The 19,207-nt window shown below is 29.8% G+C and overlaps 2 protein-coding genes across 2 annotated transcripts; one reads left to right on the top strand and one right to left on the bottom strand.

The window, feature by feature from the left end:
- Positions 1-2,009: 2,009 nt before the first annotated feature.
- On the top strand, positions 2,010-5,671 carry LOC114177895 (DNA-directed RNA polymerases II, IV and V subunit 9A-like). Its single transcript, XM_028063485.1, has 4 exons — positions 2,010-2,060; positions 2,157-2,232; positions 3,764-3,922; positions 5,374-5,671. Exons 1-4 carry the CDS (start codon positions 2,032-2,034, stop codon positions 5,452-5,454), a joined length of 345 nt encoding a protein of 114 aa, XP_027919286.1. The 5' UTR covers positions 2,010-2,031; the 3' UTR covers positions 5,455-5,671.
- An 11,433-nt stretch (positions 5,672-17,104) lies between these two features.
- LOC114176616 lies at positions 17,105-17,622 on the bottom strand. Its single transcript, XM_028061711.1, has one exon. It carries the CDS (start codon positions 17,554-17,556, stop codon positions 17,293-17,295), a length of 264 nt encoding a protein of 87 aa, XP_027917512.1. The 5' UTR covers positions 17,557-17,622; the 3' UTR covers positions 17,105-17,292.
- Positions 17,623-19,207: the final 1,585 nt, after the last annotated feature.

Here is a 19,207-nt window from a genome sequence, read left to right as displayed (position 1 = left end):
GAGGTCTAATGGACCAATTAAAATTGAATTAACAGAAATATGTGGATTTAATATGTGCACACAACTGTATAAACAACTGACGCTGATGTGGGGAGTAAGGACGCTGTATGTGGGGAGTTGAAGCAAAGTTTTTTGAACAAAATTACAGGACAAACCAATAAACCTAATTAAAATGTGGTAAATACGTTATTCTTATTTCATGACTTAAGAAAAATATTCGTATGCATAACCTAATTCTAATTCAATTAATTTAGTGGGAGTGTACCCTCACAGAACCCCAACTATAAACGTGATAGAAAAGCGGGGAGTAACTCGCAACTATGTGGGGAGTACACATGAACTTTTGCAATACTGCTTCAACATTGAACTAACACTATTCTTAAGTCGCCTTTTTCGAGCATTGACCATCAAGTAACTCAATCACAAAGTCTAATGGACCAATTAAATTTGAATTAAGTGAAGTATGTGGATTTAATATGTGCACACAATTTTATAAACAGCTCACGCAAATGTGGGTAGTAAGGACGCTGTTTGTGGAGAGTTGCACCGAAGTTTTTTGAACAAAGCTGCAAGACAAACCAATAAACTTATTTAAAATTTGGTAAATACGTTATTCGTATTTCATTCGTTAAGAAACATATTCGTTTGCATAACCCAATTCCAATTCAATTAATTTAGTGGGAGTGTAGCCTCAGAGGACCCCAAGTAAAAACCTGTTACAAAAAAGGGGAGTTACTCGCCCCTATGTGGGGAGTACAGTCGGACTTGTTCAATACTGCTTCCACGTTGAATAAAAACTCTTCTTAAATCGCCTTATTCGAGCAATGGCCATGATGTAACTCAATGACGAAGTCAATCACGAAGTCCAGTGCACCAATTAACATTGCATTCGCTAAATTTTGTGCTTTTTCAACTACACAAACCGGTAAAAAATATTTGACGCAGATATGGGGACTTATGCATACATATGTGAGGAGTAAAGACAAACTTTTTTAACAAAACTGCAGAAAAAGCGAACACAATTAATATAATGTGTAAACACATCATTTGTGTTTGATTTAGCCCAACAAATATTCCTTTCCATTATCCAATCCCAATTCAAGTAATTTGGTGGGAGTGTAGACTTACTAGAGGCCAAATTCAAACCTGTAATGGTAAGTGGGAAGTTAAGTGCAACTACTTGGGGAGTGGAGTTCAACTTAATCAGTACTGCTTGCATATTGTACACAACTTTATTTAAATCTCCTTATTGGAGCATAAACAATTATGCAAATTATTGACGAAGTCCAGACCTAAAAAAACTTTGCTTCAACTCCCCACATACAGGGTCCTTACTACCCACATCGGCGTCAGCTGTTTATATAGTTGTGTACACATATACGCTCGGGATGACCAATTCCTTGTCGTCGACGACTTCTTCTACGACCTGCCTCCGGTAACCCACCCACACGGCGTTAATGACTGCAATTATTCACCACTAATTTGCAATGCTTAACTCTGATCACTCTCTCATTCTCGTTCTCGCTTTATCCCTCTTGCTCTCTATCTTTCTCGCTTTCACTGATAACTATCCTCCACCCCCCTCCCCGACAAAATGGTTGCCGGAATCTCACTTTCATTGAACCACAAACTCCGGCGGGCTCACTTTCCCCCTTTTCTCTCTTCACTTTCTCTCTCTAACTGACATTTAATTTCATTTTGGTTTCTCTTTCTGCTGCAAGTGTGAACTAACCATTTCGTAATTAAAATTTTAAAAAAATTATTGCCACGTCTTCTTTGTCAAATACTTGTCAAAAATTTTTGTTGAAATATCATTATCCTATTAAAAATGACCAAATTGACTACAATTTAACGAAATTGAACATAATAAAAATATGGACTAAATTAAAAAAAAAGAACAAAATATATATATATATATAGGTAGGTTATATATATATATATATATATATATATATATATATATATATATATATATATATATATATATATAACCTACCTTTTTCCTCTTCCTTGCATTTGGATGATTCTACAATGAGTACACTGAAATTTTGCCGTGGATGGTTTGTTACCATTTTCCTCTGTTCCCAACAGATGTGAATCTTGTTATACATATTTTTTTATTAATGCTTCTTCCTCTTTTCTTCTCCATTTTCCAGCAACAATGTTCTATTCCCTACAGAGGACAAGGAGAACAAGGTTCTTCTCCACACTTGCCGCAACTGCAATCATGAGGTCCTTCTTCTATCTTTCTTCCTTTCCATTTCTAATTTCTTCGACTATCTTTCCGTCAATCCATGCTGCGATTCGTATTTTTAAACCCTAACTAGTTGTAGTAATGAATGATAATCTAGTTGCTTGGGTTTGGGAATGAAATTAATATGGTATTGTTGCTTTTGAACATGCCCTTAAACCTTAAAGACTTTGATACTCTTTGGAGTCCCACATTGGGAAAGATAAGCTAACTGCCTTTATAGTTAACCCTTGAAGTTCTCTAACTTAATGAACTAGTATCTTGGGTTCGGTACTCTTGTTAAGAGATAATAAGCTACGGAAATTGTTTCCTTGGATTAAGGTGCAAACTAAATACTAGTAAGGGCTACTACCACTGAGTTAGTTTGGACAAAAATGAAGTTACTGTTGGACACCTTGGTCCTGAAAGGGTGACAGCTATTGGAATCCTCATTAAGTAAGCTAAACTTGGTTGTAAGTCTTGAATTCTTCTAACTAGAAGACTAATTCTTTTGGTATATCTCTCCTATTGAGCTTAAGTCTTAACAGATGCCTTCAAACTGGAGATTGAATTTAGGAATCACTAATAAGAGTGACATTTTCTCGATTTTTCTGTTAGGTCCTTTGGAAAGCACCCCATACCGATTTAATGTGTCAAAGAGTTTGTCTTGCTTACACTGACAATTGACTTGTATTTGTTTAGGCATTTGACCTCTGTACAGGACTGGTTTTTTAATTCTGACTTTCCAGTTCTAATGCCATGCATAGTGAATATATGTGTTTCAACTTCAAGTAAATAACAATGAAGTATTCTTTGATATGTCACGTGTCTTACCATTGTTCCTAGGGCTTAAAAGTTACTTTGAAGTTAAACCTTAAACCCTAAAATTTTTAAAGCCTCATTTTTAGAATTTTTCTTCGTTTAAAATGCTTATCTTGAAATATTGTTTTGTCCAGCTTCTCTTTTTTAAAGAGTAGCTCGAAAAGTTGAACCAAGTACCACCTTAAAATCTCTCCTTTATTATGTATTCAATGTCTCTTTATTTTCCTCTTTACTTATTAAGTTTGTTTAGATCACTAATATTAGTATTGAATGATGAACAGATCATTTTGGGGCTTGACTCGGACCATGAAACACCTCAATTTATGAAACATCCAAATCACATTTTGTGTGCTTTTATATGTATTATTTAGTTTTATATATTAGGTTTTATTTTTGATTGTGAATTTCGTAATTTGTGGTTTTGGATTCACAATTTGTAAAATAGATCTTTTGCAACTTGATTCAACTACTGGAACAGTCATGAGTGAAATTCTTTTTACTTATCTAACATACTAGTCTTGTCATCAATTGGTGTCATGGAAATTAGATATTTACACAGCTACACTAATTTTTGGAAATATATAAATCAGGGCAAGAAAGTCCTTTTCATTTTATTGTTTTTGCTTTAACTAATTGTCACCATTGTTTTTCTGATGAAGAAACTATTTTGAGGGACCAGTATGATGTGATCAGTTTTTCTCTTTTGAGCAGGAGCGTGCTGATACTAACGTTGTTTATAGAAATAAGTTACATCACTCTGTTCAAAGACGCACTCGAGAGCTGGAAAATGTAGCTGCAGATCCAACACTTCCTCGCACCAAGTCTGTTCGCTGCTCTCAATGCAACCATGGAGAAGCTGTCTTTTTCAAGGTTAAGTCTTACTGACTATGGAAGAGAAGATCTATTTTCATGCTTATGAGTAGAATGTTAATTCCACATGATTAGTATTTCCATTGTGCATATTTTCAGAGGCCAGTGTGTATTCTGGTACAGTGATATCTCTTCCTCCTTGGTAATGCAACTTTATGGCCAGTTCTATGGGCTGTACATCCATTGTTCCAACCATAAGTTTTTTCCCCATGGCCATCTTGTGTATTGCCTCTCCTCAAGTTGTCTTTCTAGCTGTGGTTTAAGGAGATAATTATTTTTAGGATTTTTTCCGGTTGCATCTTCAGGAGTTTTTTCAACTTTAGTATGGTGTTTATTTGTAACAAGGTTGGATGTACTCGCTTTGTGTTTAAACAAATTTATATTTTTAATCTTACTGATTGAGCTTTTTGTTCAAAGGCAATTACATCCTAAAAATAATCAAATCCAAAACATGTATTTAATGGTCTGCAAATAAACTTATGTTTGAGAAATCATGTTAGGATATATCTAGTATTTTAGAATAGCTTAGGACATCTTTAAAAAGATATTTAAACATATTGTTGAATCAATAGTTCATCTGATTGACAAAGCTTGTATAAGTCATTTTACACGAATACTTTATTATCAGTACAAGTAAATAGGACTACTGGATTAGTATTTGCATCACATGGGCAGCATCATTATATATTATGTCAATGTAATAGAATATTATCGAAAACCTCATTTTTCTTCCTTCACTGCCCACTCTCTGTAATTTCTTTTAGTTTTGGGAAGCTTGACATGCTGTCAGCATGGCTTGTTAGTGATCTATGATTCATAATATAGATGATTGCAAATTTCGTTGTTCTTCAAAGATTGCCGAAATGCGTAGTGCAGGTTTTGCCATTTATAGTTTTTATTAGTTTCATTGCTGAAATCAGAAGATGCAATATTATAACCAAATTTCTGATAATACTTTTTACCCAATAATGAAATTAGTTTTCTTTTGTTGTGTAAGAAGTCTTATATTTTATGGAAGTCACTTTCTCTGTTGAAATGCTAAAAGAGCTCCTTAACAGTGGACACTGGACAGAGAACCCCAATGAGGCAACTCTTATTATTTGTAAATATCCATGAATTAAGCCATTTCATTCGAACATGCTATCAGCTCACAAATATTAATACTAATACATATATGATGTGTAGGTGAAATAAGTTCATTGTAACTTCTTGAAATGATTTAATATTTTGATGTAACATTGAAGATAATGCTGTTTTCATTGCAATTTAAAACTTCATTGTGCATGTTCAGGAATAATGAATGTCTCTAATCACATATTAGGATAAACATCTTGTTTCCACTATTCCTAACCAAAAAAATCATCTTCTTATCTTAATCCGTGATTAGAAATTCATCAATAAACCATGTTTTAGTTAATTGGGGGTGTTCTGAAATTTCTGAATATATGTAGGCAACGGCCAAAGGGGAAGAAGGCTCGGCACTCAATTTTGTTTGCTGCAACCTGACTTGTGGCAACCGTTGGAGAGAGTAGAACTCTTCATATCTTGCTCAACTCAAGGTTTACAAATTCATCACTCTTGGATAGGTGAGAAACTTTGTTTGTATATAAATAATTGACTTATGTGAAGACGTTCATAATTAGTAGTTGTTCTCACACCTTAAATTCCTGAATCAAACTCTTGCTGGCTTGATTAATGCTCCAATACTTTACCGAATGGGGGTTATGAAAGAAATTTTCATTTTGTTTATTGGAGCTTCAAAACATTTATGCAAGGACAATCCGTTATTAAAAAAACAAAAAGTCTAACGAAAGTTGTCATGATTTCAGTAAGTCTAATATAATAATTTATGAATGTTTTAGTTTTACATGGGTTTTTTTTAACAAATATTTAATTTTCATTTATTCTAATGCATACCTGATGCCTAATTTTCCACCTTTTCCATTAAAGACAGTTCCTGCTATTTTTTTAACCGTTTACTTCGTACCTTATGTTGTGGACGTGAACTGATATTTTATTCTTTTAACTTTAATTTAGGCTTCATTTGATTTTTTGCTCAAAATTTGATTTTCTAATTTTATATTTCTTTGTTCAATTTTCTCTTCCATGACATGGGAGGATTATAATTGTTTTCTCGATCGCACTTTCTTGAAGAGTGTGGCTATTAGAATTTATTGCAGCTAAATTCGCGTTGATGGAAGGAATGTTGAACAAATTCACAACTTCAAAATTCTAGGGTTAAATTAGCAATATTTATATACGCGAGATTTAATTTATACGAGAGTTTTAATAACATTTAAACTATCTTTTCAATTAGCAAGTGAATTTGTATGCTGTAGCAACTTAGGTTATAACTTGTTCTAAGCTGTAGATAATATTATTACACAATGACGCGGGACAAGCAACCTGAAACTTCATTACACGAACATGCCCTTATTATAGTACACTTTATTTATAGAGAGTAAAACAAGATTTTATATCTTTAAAACTAGTCATATTAAAATTAATATCTCTATTTTTTTTTCAATATTTTTGCATTCAACATCTACTAACTATTTTCTTGAGATATTAATTTTAATATGAACTAATTTTGAAAACATAAAGAGATTATTTATATAATAGGACATTTTGATGGATAAACAGTGGTGTTTTTCATTTGAAGTTTCCAAGGGTGCATGCACCATTACCATCACCTTTGACTTTAACGTTGGTGTTGTTGGTAATCCCAAATAGCTTTTGATTGTCTCCATTGAGAAAAGCAGATGCAGGAGGTTGAAGAGGAACAAATGGATCAGTGTTCATGTTGGGATTCATTTCAGGATAACTGTTCATACCTCTGCCACCGTAGCCTCCATCCATCATGTCTGCAAACCCTCTTACAAAACCTGCCATTGTAAGGAAAATTAACAAGTAATATAGAAGAAACTTTGTTTTGGTTTTGGTGTTGAGGGATATTAGCATTTTATAGATGCATGAAGAGAACATGTATTCTTGATTTCCTTCTCTAATTGGCCACATGATAGTGATGCATATAGCTTCAATGCAAAGCTAGTATCTTCGTAGGGTTACAATATTCTCATATATCTAAATTTGTGATAACAACCACAATGGCATATGCTGTGAAGGAGCACACTTATCCAACATACAAGAACTTGGATTGTTTAAGTCAATCATTAACAAAATTAACCCATAATTCTTTGATGAAGTTTTAATTGACATGACCTGAAATTCTTGCATCATTAAAAATAAATTATCATATTCGATATGTTATTGACTTTGAAGATATGTTATTCAATCTGAAGCTTATATTTCTGATATATTTTTTATTTATTTTTTGTTTTTAAAAGAAGGTAAAGTGATGTTGGAACTTGTTTTAATACATGAAGTAAAGATTTTACCTTGTTTTTATTCACAGACAATAATAGCTTTAGTTATTGAAATATTAGAACAAATGGTTGAAGCCTTCCTACGTAATCATGCACGAGGTCTCATATGTCACTGGATGACGAATGTATTAATGTCTAATCAGTAGGACCAAATTCAAAGATTAAAGGAATATTATGTAGAAAAGTTCCACGGTGTATTATTGTCTTTAAAAATTATGCATCCGTCCAATGACTTTTGATATTTAAAGAAAAAACAAAAAAGGAGGCATGAAGTATAAATAATATATATATCATTATAGTAAAGTTAGGTTTGTCGAAATATTTTTTCTTAACTAATATAAAGGAAAATTATTATTAGGGTATTCTCTATGTATAAATTTCTTTATAAGTTAGTAAAATGATAAAATAAATTCGTAAAAATTGGATAATATATATATATATATATATATATATATATTAAAGTGAGTTGAAGAAATTATTGTTTATGTATAAACAAATTTTAATTTGCTCATTTGAGTTTTAAGTGTCTGAAAAAAAAATTTAAAAAAATTGGGACCAGAGAACTAGATGCAAGATGATCATTCGAAGGCTAGTTGTGAACAGAACTTGGCATAACTCATCACGACGATATTTTCAACAACACATAATTGCTCTTCGTTTATCAATTCATGAAGAGGAGGAGGATCTCCAATTTTAGAAAGTGTGTATATAAAAGTACAAAACCATTTTTAAAGTTTAAATATTAGGGTTTAATAGTTTTTTTTCAAAATTATATTTATTTATAAATTGTTTACTAATTCATCAATTAATTTGAAGACATGCTGTAATGTTTTTGGATTTTTTTATTATTATTTCCATTCATTCACATTATATTAATTTGACTTTCATTTCTCTCTCTTCAGGTTTCATCCTCCATGATTTTCTAAATTCCAAACAAAACATAATTAGATATTATTTTTATCAACAAAAACAAATATATTAATGGATTATTGGATTACTCCAACCCATATACAACAAGATCAACCATAAGAAAAAGAAAAATATAATATAATAAGACACTAAGTGTTTCCTATTACAAGAAAAACCCAACAAAATATGACAAATGTTTATTTTTTGGCTATAGTACTCTTTATTACAATATGTCAAAACTCCTAGTTCCTTTGTTAAAATAGTGTCTTTACCCCCTAAAAAAAATGTAGCACTTGTGCTATATTGTTTTCCAGCATTAGATTTTGCATTGTGTTTGTAACAAGTGGTTGTTGATTTATCTTAAAATTGCAACCTACAAAAGGGTTATCTACTAAAATCCATACACATAACATCTCTTAAAGACAATTTTCAAAATTAATTTAGAGTTATGCATATTAATATCTAGAGCCGTCAAAATAGGTTATAACCCGCGAGTCAACCCGGCTCATCACGAGTTCGGGTTGGATTGAAAAAAATTACAAATTTCAGTACGGGTTAAAAATGGACCCAACCCATTAAGAACCCGGCTCATTTGGGTTGAACTCGTGATGAGCCGGGTTGGTACCAATAAATTTTAAATATTTAATTAATATATATATATATATATTATATTATATATTATATATGTATATTATATATATGTATATTATATATATATATATATATATATATATATATATGTGTGTGTGTGTGTGTGTATGTATGTATATATTGTAGATGGGGATAAAGATGTTTCAAGAGCTGAAAATATTGTGGATTTATTCATTCAAGATTCTAATACTATAGTTTGATAAGTGACAATAATGATTTGATGTAAGATAGTAATTTATATTTTTGTGATTTTAGTTTGTATTTGGAGTTTAACATAATTTGGGATTTTATTTGGATTGTATTAAAGTTTATTTAGATTTTTAATCAGAATTATAATTTAGTTTTCTTGAGATTGAAGAAAAAAAATTGCGTGTTTTTTTTTAATTAAGTGAGCCAACCCGTGGTGGGTCGGGTCAAGTTCTAATTTTGTTAGCTCGCTAATAAGTGAGCCGGGTTGGATTGACCCATTAAGTGGTCAACCCGTCGCAGCCCGAGCTGGGTTGGATCGGGTGACCCGTTTTGACAGCTCTATTAATATCTATTGGAAGTCCCACCTCAATTAGAGATAAGACAATTATATAAGTGAAGTGCAAACCTCATTTTATAAGTCGATTTTATGAGATTGAGTTAGGTTTAAAGTCCACTTCTAACAATATCTGATGCCACCCCCGGGGAAATTTGTAGTTGTAAGTCCTTTTGACCATGTTTTTGTAAACAAGGGTTGGTTGGAATTTTTTTTGGTAAAGTAGGTTAAGTTGTTATGGTAAAGTCGTCCTTCCCCAAGCCGATTTCTTTTTTTTTTTTTTCAAAAAAGCAATGTCAGTCAGAATGAAGTGCGGTTTTTGTATATGTAAGAGTGAAGTCATCGTCTTATATAACGACTTCATCTTTAGTTTTTATTTCTTTTTTTTACGTTGTAGTTTTTTTCTTTAAAAATTTTAACTTTTCAGTTTCTTTTAAACTTGTAGTATTTATATATATATTTTTTATAAAATTTTGTTATCAGTAAATATTATAATTATTTTTTGGTAATTATTTTTTATTGGTATAATAAATTAATTTAATAAAATATATTAGAAAATAAAAATGACATAATAAAAATGAACTAGAAAATTGGATAAAGTAATAAATTACTGGACAGTTGCCCTTATAATATCTTTTATTTCTACGATATCAACATTTACTTCGTTTGTTGGAACTAGAGGACATAGATGATTCTTTTATTAATTTCTACTAACTTATATTTTAATTTTTAATTAATGTTAAAATATATTTTTTTTATTCCATTTTTATTTTTTTTATCACTAAAAAAAAAGTCGCAACATTGATTTTCAAATAAAAAAAAAAGAAACCGGTTAGGGGAGGACGATTTCACCTTTAATGTCGTCCTCCCCACGACGACTTAACTCATTTTTTCAAAAAAAAAATTTCAACCACCATTTTTTACAAAAACATGGTCAAAACAACTCACGAATACAAATTTGCCTGCCACCCCCATGAAATATAGTTTTATATCTCATCATACACAACAAATATGTTTCAACTGTCTTACAACTCATAAGAGTATTGTTTGTAGGCATAAAATTGGGTTTAAACACACCGTCTGAATATGAGAATGTTGCTATCAGATATTTATTTATAATCCAAGTCCAACTTTTGATCTGAACTGGTGTAAATATTTAAACATCAGGTTTAAATTGAGGTAAAACACCAGTCTGATTTCTAATAGGAAATTGCAGTAAATTCCGAAGAAAGCATACATTTTATACGGTGGAGGTATAAAAACCTCAATTTTATTGTAATAGCAGAGGTACCACTTAGGGTGATGATAGATGATACAGTAGAGAATGATCAATTGGTGGAAGAGTTGAAGCCACCAAAAACGATGGATCCGTTGCCGTTACCCTTGGTGTAACCAGCGTTGTTTATAAGACCTCTCATGTTTTGCGTGCCTGTGTTGTTAAAGGAGGCTCTTGGTTCCTCATTATGAGCAGAACGAGGAACAGCAGAAGGATTCTGAGACCTTCGTCGTGGCTGTGTTGTCTGCATAGGTTCTCCATCATCATTAAGTAGCCCAAACAGTTGCCCGAAAAGACCTGCCATTTCTTACTTTACTTTTCTCTGCGCTATCTTACATTGTTTCGGATGCTTTTATAAGCGGGGTGAAGCATATTGAGGTTGCAGCTTCCACGCCAAGCCACTATTAGTTTCGACCCAAATTAGAATTTATCTGTCATCAAATAGATATAATTTTTTTAAATTTTTTTATACTTGTTAAATGGTATTTCAAGTTGATATTTAAGTTAAATTGTGTTAAAACGATATAAATAAATCAAATATCATTCTAAAATATATTTGACACGTTAAAATTGAGTAAAATGAGATTACGATTAATATATTTATTCATTTTTTGAAAATTATATTTTTGTAAATAACACTTTTATCCATTCGATGTGGCTTAGACTAAATTAACCAAGCTATACATCCTAGATCATTCACCCAATTCACATGATAAGCTCAACCCATTTAACAATCTAAGTTTGGCAATTTCGATGACGTCTCAAGTATAACTACTTCATTTCAAGAAATCTATCCATCGTACAAATTCATCAATCATACACCTATCAGATTTATTTGATTCAAAATAAAATCAAACAAATTCACACATAATTGAGCATGCATATCACAACTCCAAGTTATTTCAATCAATAATCTTAGATATAATTCAGTCATGCCACTACATTGACTCTACAAGACAGTATATTCAATCAAAGTATTAATGTATCAAAATAAATAAATAACACTATCTTCCCTTATTCAAAGTAAAAACCCTGAACTCAAACGTTATTTTTAAATTTTTAGTTCTCATAATATATTTTAATAAACAAAGAAAATCCTACCAAAAACCAGAATATATTCTTATAATTTTATCATAAACAAACATATATTTGTAACAAGACATTACGACTTACGACTTGTTATAAAAGGTGTAAGGGCTAAATAAAAAAATAGAAGTGTATTATTTAATATTTTTGTTTTGAATTGAATTATGAAGTCCAATTTCAATTAAGCCTTTATCATATATTGTTTACATCATATGTTTGATAAAAAATCAAAAGAGTTCTATTTTTATTTTTGTAAAATCTGTTATCTAATTGAAGTGTGAGATGCAAAATTTGTCAAATGTCGCACAAATATTTTGGAAAACAATACTTTAATTTTTTATTTCATTATCTATATAATTTGGTATACTTGTTGATTCCCAAAATTCTCCTCTTTATTATTTTCTTACTCATTATTACAACTTTATAAAATTATCCTTTAATTCCTAGTTTTATAATATATGAGGAACTTTAAGTGGTGACATAATTTTCTTCTACCAGTGAAGTTTCTTGAAACAACTAAGTAACTGTGATATATGATGTAAAACATCTGTCATTGAAAATGCTTCTGTATTGAGGAAGAAAGTGAGGATTCTAAATTCCATTCCTTTGGAAAAACGTGTCTTCAAATTCTTCATGATCAACTGGAAATTTCTGCACACTTGATTTTGTTAGCGCTTTTATTCTATACAATTTTCCAATGTTTAGCTGAATAAATATTCCCCCGGATAAGAGGATAACGTATATTTAAATTAAAGCATGTATGATAAGAATAAGCCGTCGGAAGAACACTGGTTTTGGATGAAAATATTCTTGTTGGATATGTGTGCCCAAAATTAGTGATATAAACATAAATATTTCATTAAGTGATTTAAGATTGAGACCCTTCGTGGAGTGGAATGATATCACCAATATGAAATTATAGTAAACGTACATTAGGATAAGATTATATTCTAAATTAATACCAATTTTATTATTTAAAAAATAATAATTTAATTTTAGAAAATATTTTTTTTAATAATCTAAATTTTATAAGACACTTTCGTGAAAAATATTGATGTGTCATAATTTAAAATATTAAATTTTAAAAAGATAACTTTTTTTTCCATTCATAATACTGAAAAGGATAAAAATATTATTCTCTTCTTGTTACCATGTTTTGCGGTTCTTAATTATTGGACTCTCTCGATCAATGAGAAAAACATCACTCAAAATAAGTGATTCCATCCATTAGAAAAAGAAAAAGAAAAAGCATCTTTATAATATGAGTAACGAGTCATTGTCAATTTTTCAACTGAGTTCATTTCTAATTAGGGGTGGCAATGCGGGCCGGTCCGGCCCGTTTAGGCCCGACTCACACAACGTGGGCTGGCCCGTTCCGCTCCGTATACTTTATGCGAGCTGAAAACACTGGCTCGCCCCACATACTTCTTGACCTGTGGGCTTGCGGGCCGACCCGCTTTTTTTTTTAATTTTTTTAATTTTTTTTAATTTTTTTAAATTTTTATGATAAAACTTTCAATGTTTAAAAATTGGGAAACTTTAAGAAGTTCACAAAATTAAGTAAAGACTTTAGGGAATCAGATGATAAATTGATAATTCAATATTTTCATCATATTCATACTATGACATACACAATGTATTCTTTAAATTTAAATTTTAACACATTAAAAATTACATAATACTTGTCTTTTCCAGTTCCAGTTATACAAGAATTTGAAACGTTAATGCAAGAGTCCATAAAAGAAGTAATTAATATACACAAGTGCAAGTTTTTTTCTTTAATTTTATGCGGGCTTGCGGGCCGGTGCGCGCGTGCCGCGGGCCTATGCGGGCCGAACCCACGCGAGACTGCGGGCTCACTATCCTGACCCGTCCTCACGTTTTTTCTGCGGGCCTACAGGTCGGGTCCGCGGGCCATGCCCTAATTGCCATTCCTATTTCCAACTGCCAACTCTATTGATATTTTATGCTTAAAATACGTAATGATATAAAATCCTGCTGTATTTTAATTAGAGACGTCAAAAACAAAATTCTTTAGCATACTTACACATAGAAATAAATAAAAAATACATAAGAAAAAAATGCGTAAATCTATTATCTTAAAATTTTTGAGTTGAAAATAATATTAATTTCTAATATAAACTTGATTCATATAGTTAATAATACTAATAATAATTAATATATATTATTATCATAAGGTTTTAGTATTTAATGATTATCAACTATACTCGAATATGGATATCATAGATTACAATTGTATAAAGTAAGAACTCATTTAAAATATCTCAAAACCTCTAAATATTGAGAGAGAAAAAAATCAGTAACCCCAAATTCAATTGGACAAAGGCTCTTTCCTAGGCTCTCACCACAATTCAAAATAATAATCATATCACAGGGAGGGAATATTACATAGGACGTTAAAAATTAAACTAAAAAATAGTTAATTGAAATAAACTATAAAACTATTGCTATTTTTAGCAAAGATTAAACTGTATCATTTTTTAGTTCAATTTTAAAAAGAAAAATAAACTACCACAAGAGTAGTCTAATGCACTACTTAAACTGTTTATCTGTTTCTTGTAAAAGAGTCTAAACACCCAAAATATTTATAATATATTAATATTTTTCATTGCTGGCAAAAAAATATTGCTCTGCTTCAACTACTGAGTGTAAAAGGAATTATTTACATAATCATCCCCGCCGCTCTTAAAGTTAGTTTTAGGTGATATTTAATGGTTTTTATGAGTAAAGTTAAATTCAAGTTGTAAATTATTTTTGCTAAAAAATGTTTAATGCATATCAATATACTAATAACTATGTTCCCCTATTAAAAGAAGACAACACTTTTTACGTTTCAATGATAAAAAGCTTTACAGGAAAAAATGAGATTAAAATCGGTTAAATGGTGACGCAAAGCCGACGCTTAACGAAAGATAACAGATAACCGTTGCACTTATGTTTTAGAATTAACCGACTCAAGAAGAGTGGACCCAAATACACTCGTGTCGGTGAAGAACAAGAGATGCTAATAATGCCGACGCTTATGATGTAAAAGAATTGTAGCAAGTAGCAGTTTAATTTACAGAAATAGGTTAATAAAACTAAATTCAGAATTAAATGGATTAGAATACATTCAGAGGCGGAACTATATGAACTATATGGTGACAGGGGGAGCTATGGCTCCCCCAATTTTTTTTTTTTGAATTTTTTTATATATATTTATATATTATTTAAAATTATATTTATATTATTTATATTAAGTTTATGTAATGAAAAATAATAATAATAAAAGATAAAATAAAAAAATTAATAGAGACATTGATTTATAAAAGAGATTAAGATTTTCTTTTGGTTATAAGATCTTTCTACCATGTAAATTATCATGAAAGTGTGTGAAGAGAAATAAATACAAAAAGATAGATTGAGAAATAGAGGTTAGGAAATACATAGATTGAGATTGAAGTATATTTTCTTGCATGATCTCTCATATATCAAAGTTAGTATGTTATTATGATTTATGTATGTTAAATTTATGATTCTTTTTAGGATGTTTATCCCAAATTAATATAAATCCTAATTATGATTTTAGGGATTCTTCTATGAAATTGGTATGAACCCTAATTATAATTTTTCCCAGATTATTATAATCTTTAATTATGAAATTTAGGAATTTTGTGTTTTTTGCTGCCTATGGTAATTTTTTTTGCTTATTTAATTAAAGTGGTATGAGTTTTGTTATGTTTTGCAGTGTGATAATTGTGATTTGTGAATATAAATTTAATTTTTTCTAAATAGGTGAGATGTGATAAATTTATATTAAAAAGATTATGATAAAAAGTAAAAAAAAAATTGTTTTTTTTTTAAAGAAGGTTTGTGATAAAGATAAAAAAAATGCATTTATGTTAACTAAACTTGAGAGAAATTTCATGAGAAGCAGGAATTCAAAACAATCAAAAATAAATCTTTAAAGTTCTTAGAGTTATATACAATGAATTTAAAAATTCATTAAAATGCGATTCGGGAAAAACGGCCTCAAATGTGACAATACCACCAAATCAAGTTGATGAGGTTATCTAAAATGGTATTCATGAATGGTTTGGTATCATGATATAATAGCAAATGATAATAATATTTTTTTGAATTATACTATTATGTGAAGAAAAAAGATGAAGAACTTTTTTCTAACTAAAAAAATTATATATAACAAAACTAATTTGCCACCCCTACATTTTTTTTTCAAGTTCCGTCACTGAATACATTATATTAGTATAATATCATTTAGAAGCTACTTAAAATGTAAACATGAATTAGACACTCTCATATTAAAATCCATCCAAAGACAAATTAAAATGCTAAGGCACTCAGTGTATATCCCCATTATCATTTTAATATTTATATTAGTTCAATAGATACAATTTATCTATGACTCTACATCGTTTATGAATAAATTCATAAATACGAATTTATTTGGAAAGAAATTTTCTAATGTTTAATCAAAGTTTAATTCAGATAATTAAATTATTTTAATTTATAAAAAATCTCTTCAACTCCTTCGTTTTAATTTATTTTTATTACTTTTTGCTTATAATATTATTTTTATACAATATGAAAAAAATATAAAATTTATTCTATTTTTTTCTTAGAAGACGTATGTATATTAGAGTCTCTCACCTCATTTTTTAAAAATAAATTATACAATTCTCTTTAAAGACTGACAAATATTATATTATTTATTTTTCTTTTATGTTAAAATATATACTTAGACTATTTACAAAATTAGTATCGTAAATTATGTTGTCCGGAGGTAGACACGATATAAATACAGACACGAAAATACAATTAAATTAAAAAAATATAAGATACATGACATATACAAATTAGTTTAAAACTTTCAATTAATAACACAAAAATAATCTAATTTATCTATTTAATATAAAAAATCAAAATGAAGTAATGTCGTATAAGATTTGTTCCTCGTTTAATCATCAAAACCATAACAAAGACAATAAAATATTTTTCAAATTAAACATAATTTGTTATACAAGGATTGTATAAGTGTCTTGTAAGTGTAAAACACACGCCATTTGTGAGATCGTAAATCTCGTTTGTAGGAAAAAACAGTCATGGAGGTGTTTGGTGCGAAAGGGGAGAAAAGATAGTGGTGAAAATATTCCCGGCTTAAATCCTCAATAAGAGAGCAATAACATACAACTCTTGTTAAAGCTTAATGGTTTTCTCTGTTTTCGTTTAACATGGCTGTTTGGGACTCATCAGATTAATTAGAAGTTTTAATGCTGCAGAGGCCAATTTTTTTCTTTTGCTGGAAATCAATGAATTCAAAAGATATATAGTACTTGAAGAAGGGTTAAAACATCCATCTTATTCTTCATACTATGATGTCTCTGGCAAGTAATACATGAAAAATATATAGTACGAGTAGGCAACAGAACAGGAGTAATTATTTAGTTAATTATTGAGTTGCCTAAAGCTATATATTTTCTTTTTCAACATTCATCTTATGAACTGATATCGATTACGCTTATGGTTGCCTTGCGGAGGTTCTGAGCGTCCCAAAGTTGATGGTCCCATTAGCATTGCCCTTAACATAACCTGTCTGGTTGGTAAGACCCTTCACATGTTGCTTCCCAGAATTCAAATACGCAAACTCTTCAGAGGGCGTAGGGTTACTGTTGTTCTGGTCATGAGTGGTCGGAGAAGACTGAGATTGAGGTTGTCTTGCTCGCCGTGGAGCCTCACCTGCACCAACGGCAAGCACGCTGATTCCATAAGCAATACCTGCCATTCGATGTTTCGGCTTCTATGTGTAATATTAGGGTTTTTGTTGCTGTGTTGTGAGAATGATTTTCTGTGTTTTTGCCCTTTTTATAGACTTCATTTGGTGTTGGTGAAAAGAGTTCTATTCTATTCTATTCTATTTTATCAGTGTGAATGCATTCAAAGAATACGAATACGAATCCACTAAAGAAGTGGTGATTAACTTTAATCACTCATATACGCATGTCCAAATGCTCAGAATCATTTTTTCTTTTCTGATTCATCTTGAATTTATTCAAAATCATTCGTTTTAAGGATTTTAATTTTATTTAATGGCTTTCTATTTCTAATTTTATTGTTTTTAATGAAAAGTTTATGAGACTTGCTTCAATACAGTGGAGTTATTCTTGGTTTTAATTCAATAATAGCCGTGTCTGTGGAGGAATAAAAAATAAAGTAAAAGCAAGCATTTTATTTATTCATGCGGTGTCACTGTATGAAAGGAGAATAAATGCAAGTGAGTTACTTTCCTTTGCGTATTTTGTCGGAAGATATATATGCTTTTAAATTTTATTGCCTTTTAATAAAATCTTATTAAAAAGATATAAGTTTTGTGATAATCTCTCTTATTATTGATTTTATGCTTTTTATTTATGTAAATTTATTAAAAAATAAATTGCTATCATTTCTTTTGTTAAAATAGGACATCGTTTAGTCCTATCCCTCCCACAGAGAGAAGGCTGTTTAATTATTCCTCTTTCGTTTTCAAAATTATTTTTCTTACACTACTTTTTTCTTTTCCTTTTCAAATTACTTATTCTCTTTACATGAATAGTTAAATACCCGTCTTTCTTTCTTGTGAACGGTTAAAAAATGCACTCATAAAATAACAAGTTTTACCAAAAAATATTGCTATTTTATTTGGATTAATTGATAAAACTTTTTACATACAACAAAATTTCATCAAATAATATTTCTATTTTATTTTAAGCATGCTGTTTTTTCCTTTGTTTTTGAGAAATTAATTTTCAGTAAAAATAATAATATTTTAAACTTTTGTATATCTTCTTTTATTTTAATGTTTAGTTTTAATTTTAATGTACCTATTATAACTTTATTATTTCTAATCGTAACAGTGAAGTAGTTAATTAAAAATAAATTAAAACCAGCAAAAATAAATTACAATGTTAAACAAAAATACAAAAATTCTCAAACAAACGTAACAGAATCAAACAAAAACTTTAGTATTTATCTCTTAAAAAGGATTCACAAGCATGAACAAAGAGAATTACACTTATCTCTTTAAAATTAAATTAAACTAGATACGATGGCTATATCATCTGATTAATTGAAAGTCTAAGAGAAGAGAGTCAACTGAAAAATTTTAAACTTTTGAAGATGAACTTATTTACAAGTTCTTAACTTTTTTAAAAACTTGAAACTTAATTAAACCAATATATTTATAAATTATCTTTAGTGTTAATTAATGAGAGATATGAAACTTTTGTAAATATTAAATGACAAATACCGCAGGAGACTTGTAATAAGAAATTAAATATTAAACCCTAAACTCTACGTATAAATGTAACATCTACTTTTATTTCATATTTATGGGCCCTATACGTATAAATGTAAATGTAACATCTACTTTTATTTCATATTTATGGGCCGTTAAATTA

The sequence above is a fragment of the Vigna unguiculata genome, chromosome 3, assembly GCF_004118075.2.
Source record: "Vigna unguiculata cultivar IT97K-499-35 chromosome 3, ASM411807v1, whole genome shotgun sequence".
Lineage (NCBI taxonomy): Eukaryota > Viridiplantae > Streptophyta > Magnoliopsida > Fabales > Fabaceae > Vigna > Vigna unguiculata.
Note: the sequence above shows the minus strand (reverse complement) of the source record. Positions and strands in the feature narration are given on the sequence as shown.

Excerpts from the sequence above, each read along its gene's own strand:
- LOC114177895 (XM_028063485.1), top strand. The coding sequence starts at position 2,032 with ATGAGTACACTGAAATTTTGCCGTGGATG. Across the intron at positions 2,061-2,156 it reads CTGAAATTTTGCCGTGGATG|CAACAATGTTCTATTCCCTA; the intron begins GTTTGTTACCAT and ends TCCATTTTCCAG. Across the intron at positions 2,233-3,763 it reads GCCGCAACTGCAATCATGAG|GAGCGTGCTGATACTAACGT; the intron begins GTCCTTCTTCTA and ends TCTTTTGAGCAG.
- LOC114176616 (XM_028061711.1), bottom strand. The coding sequence starts at position 17,556 with ATGGCAGGTATTGCTTATGGAATCAGCGTGCTTGCCGTTGGTGCAGGT.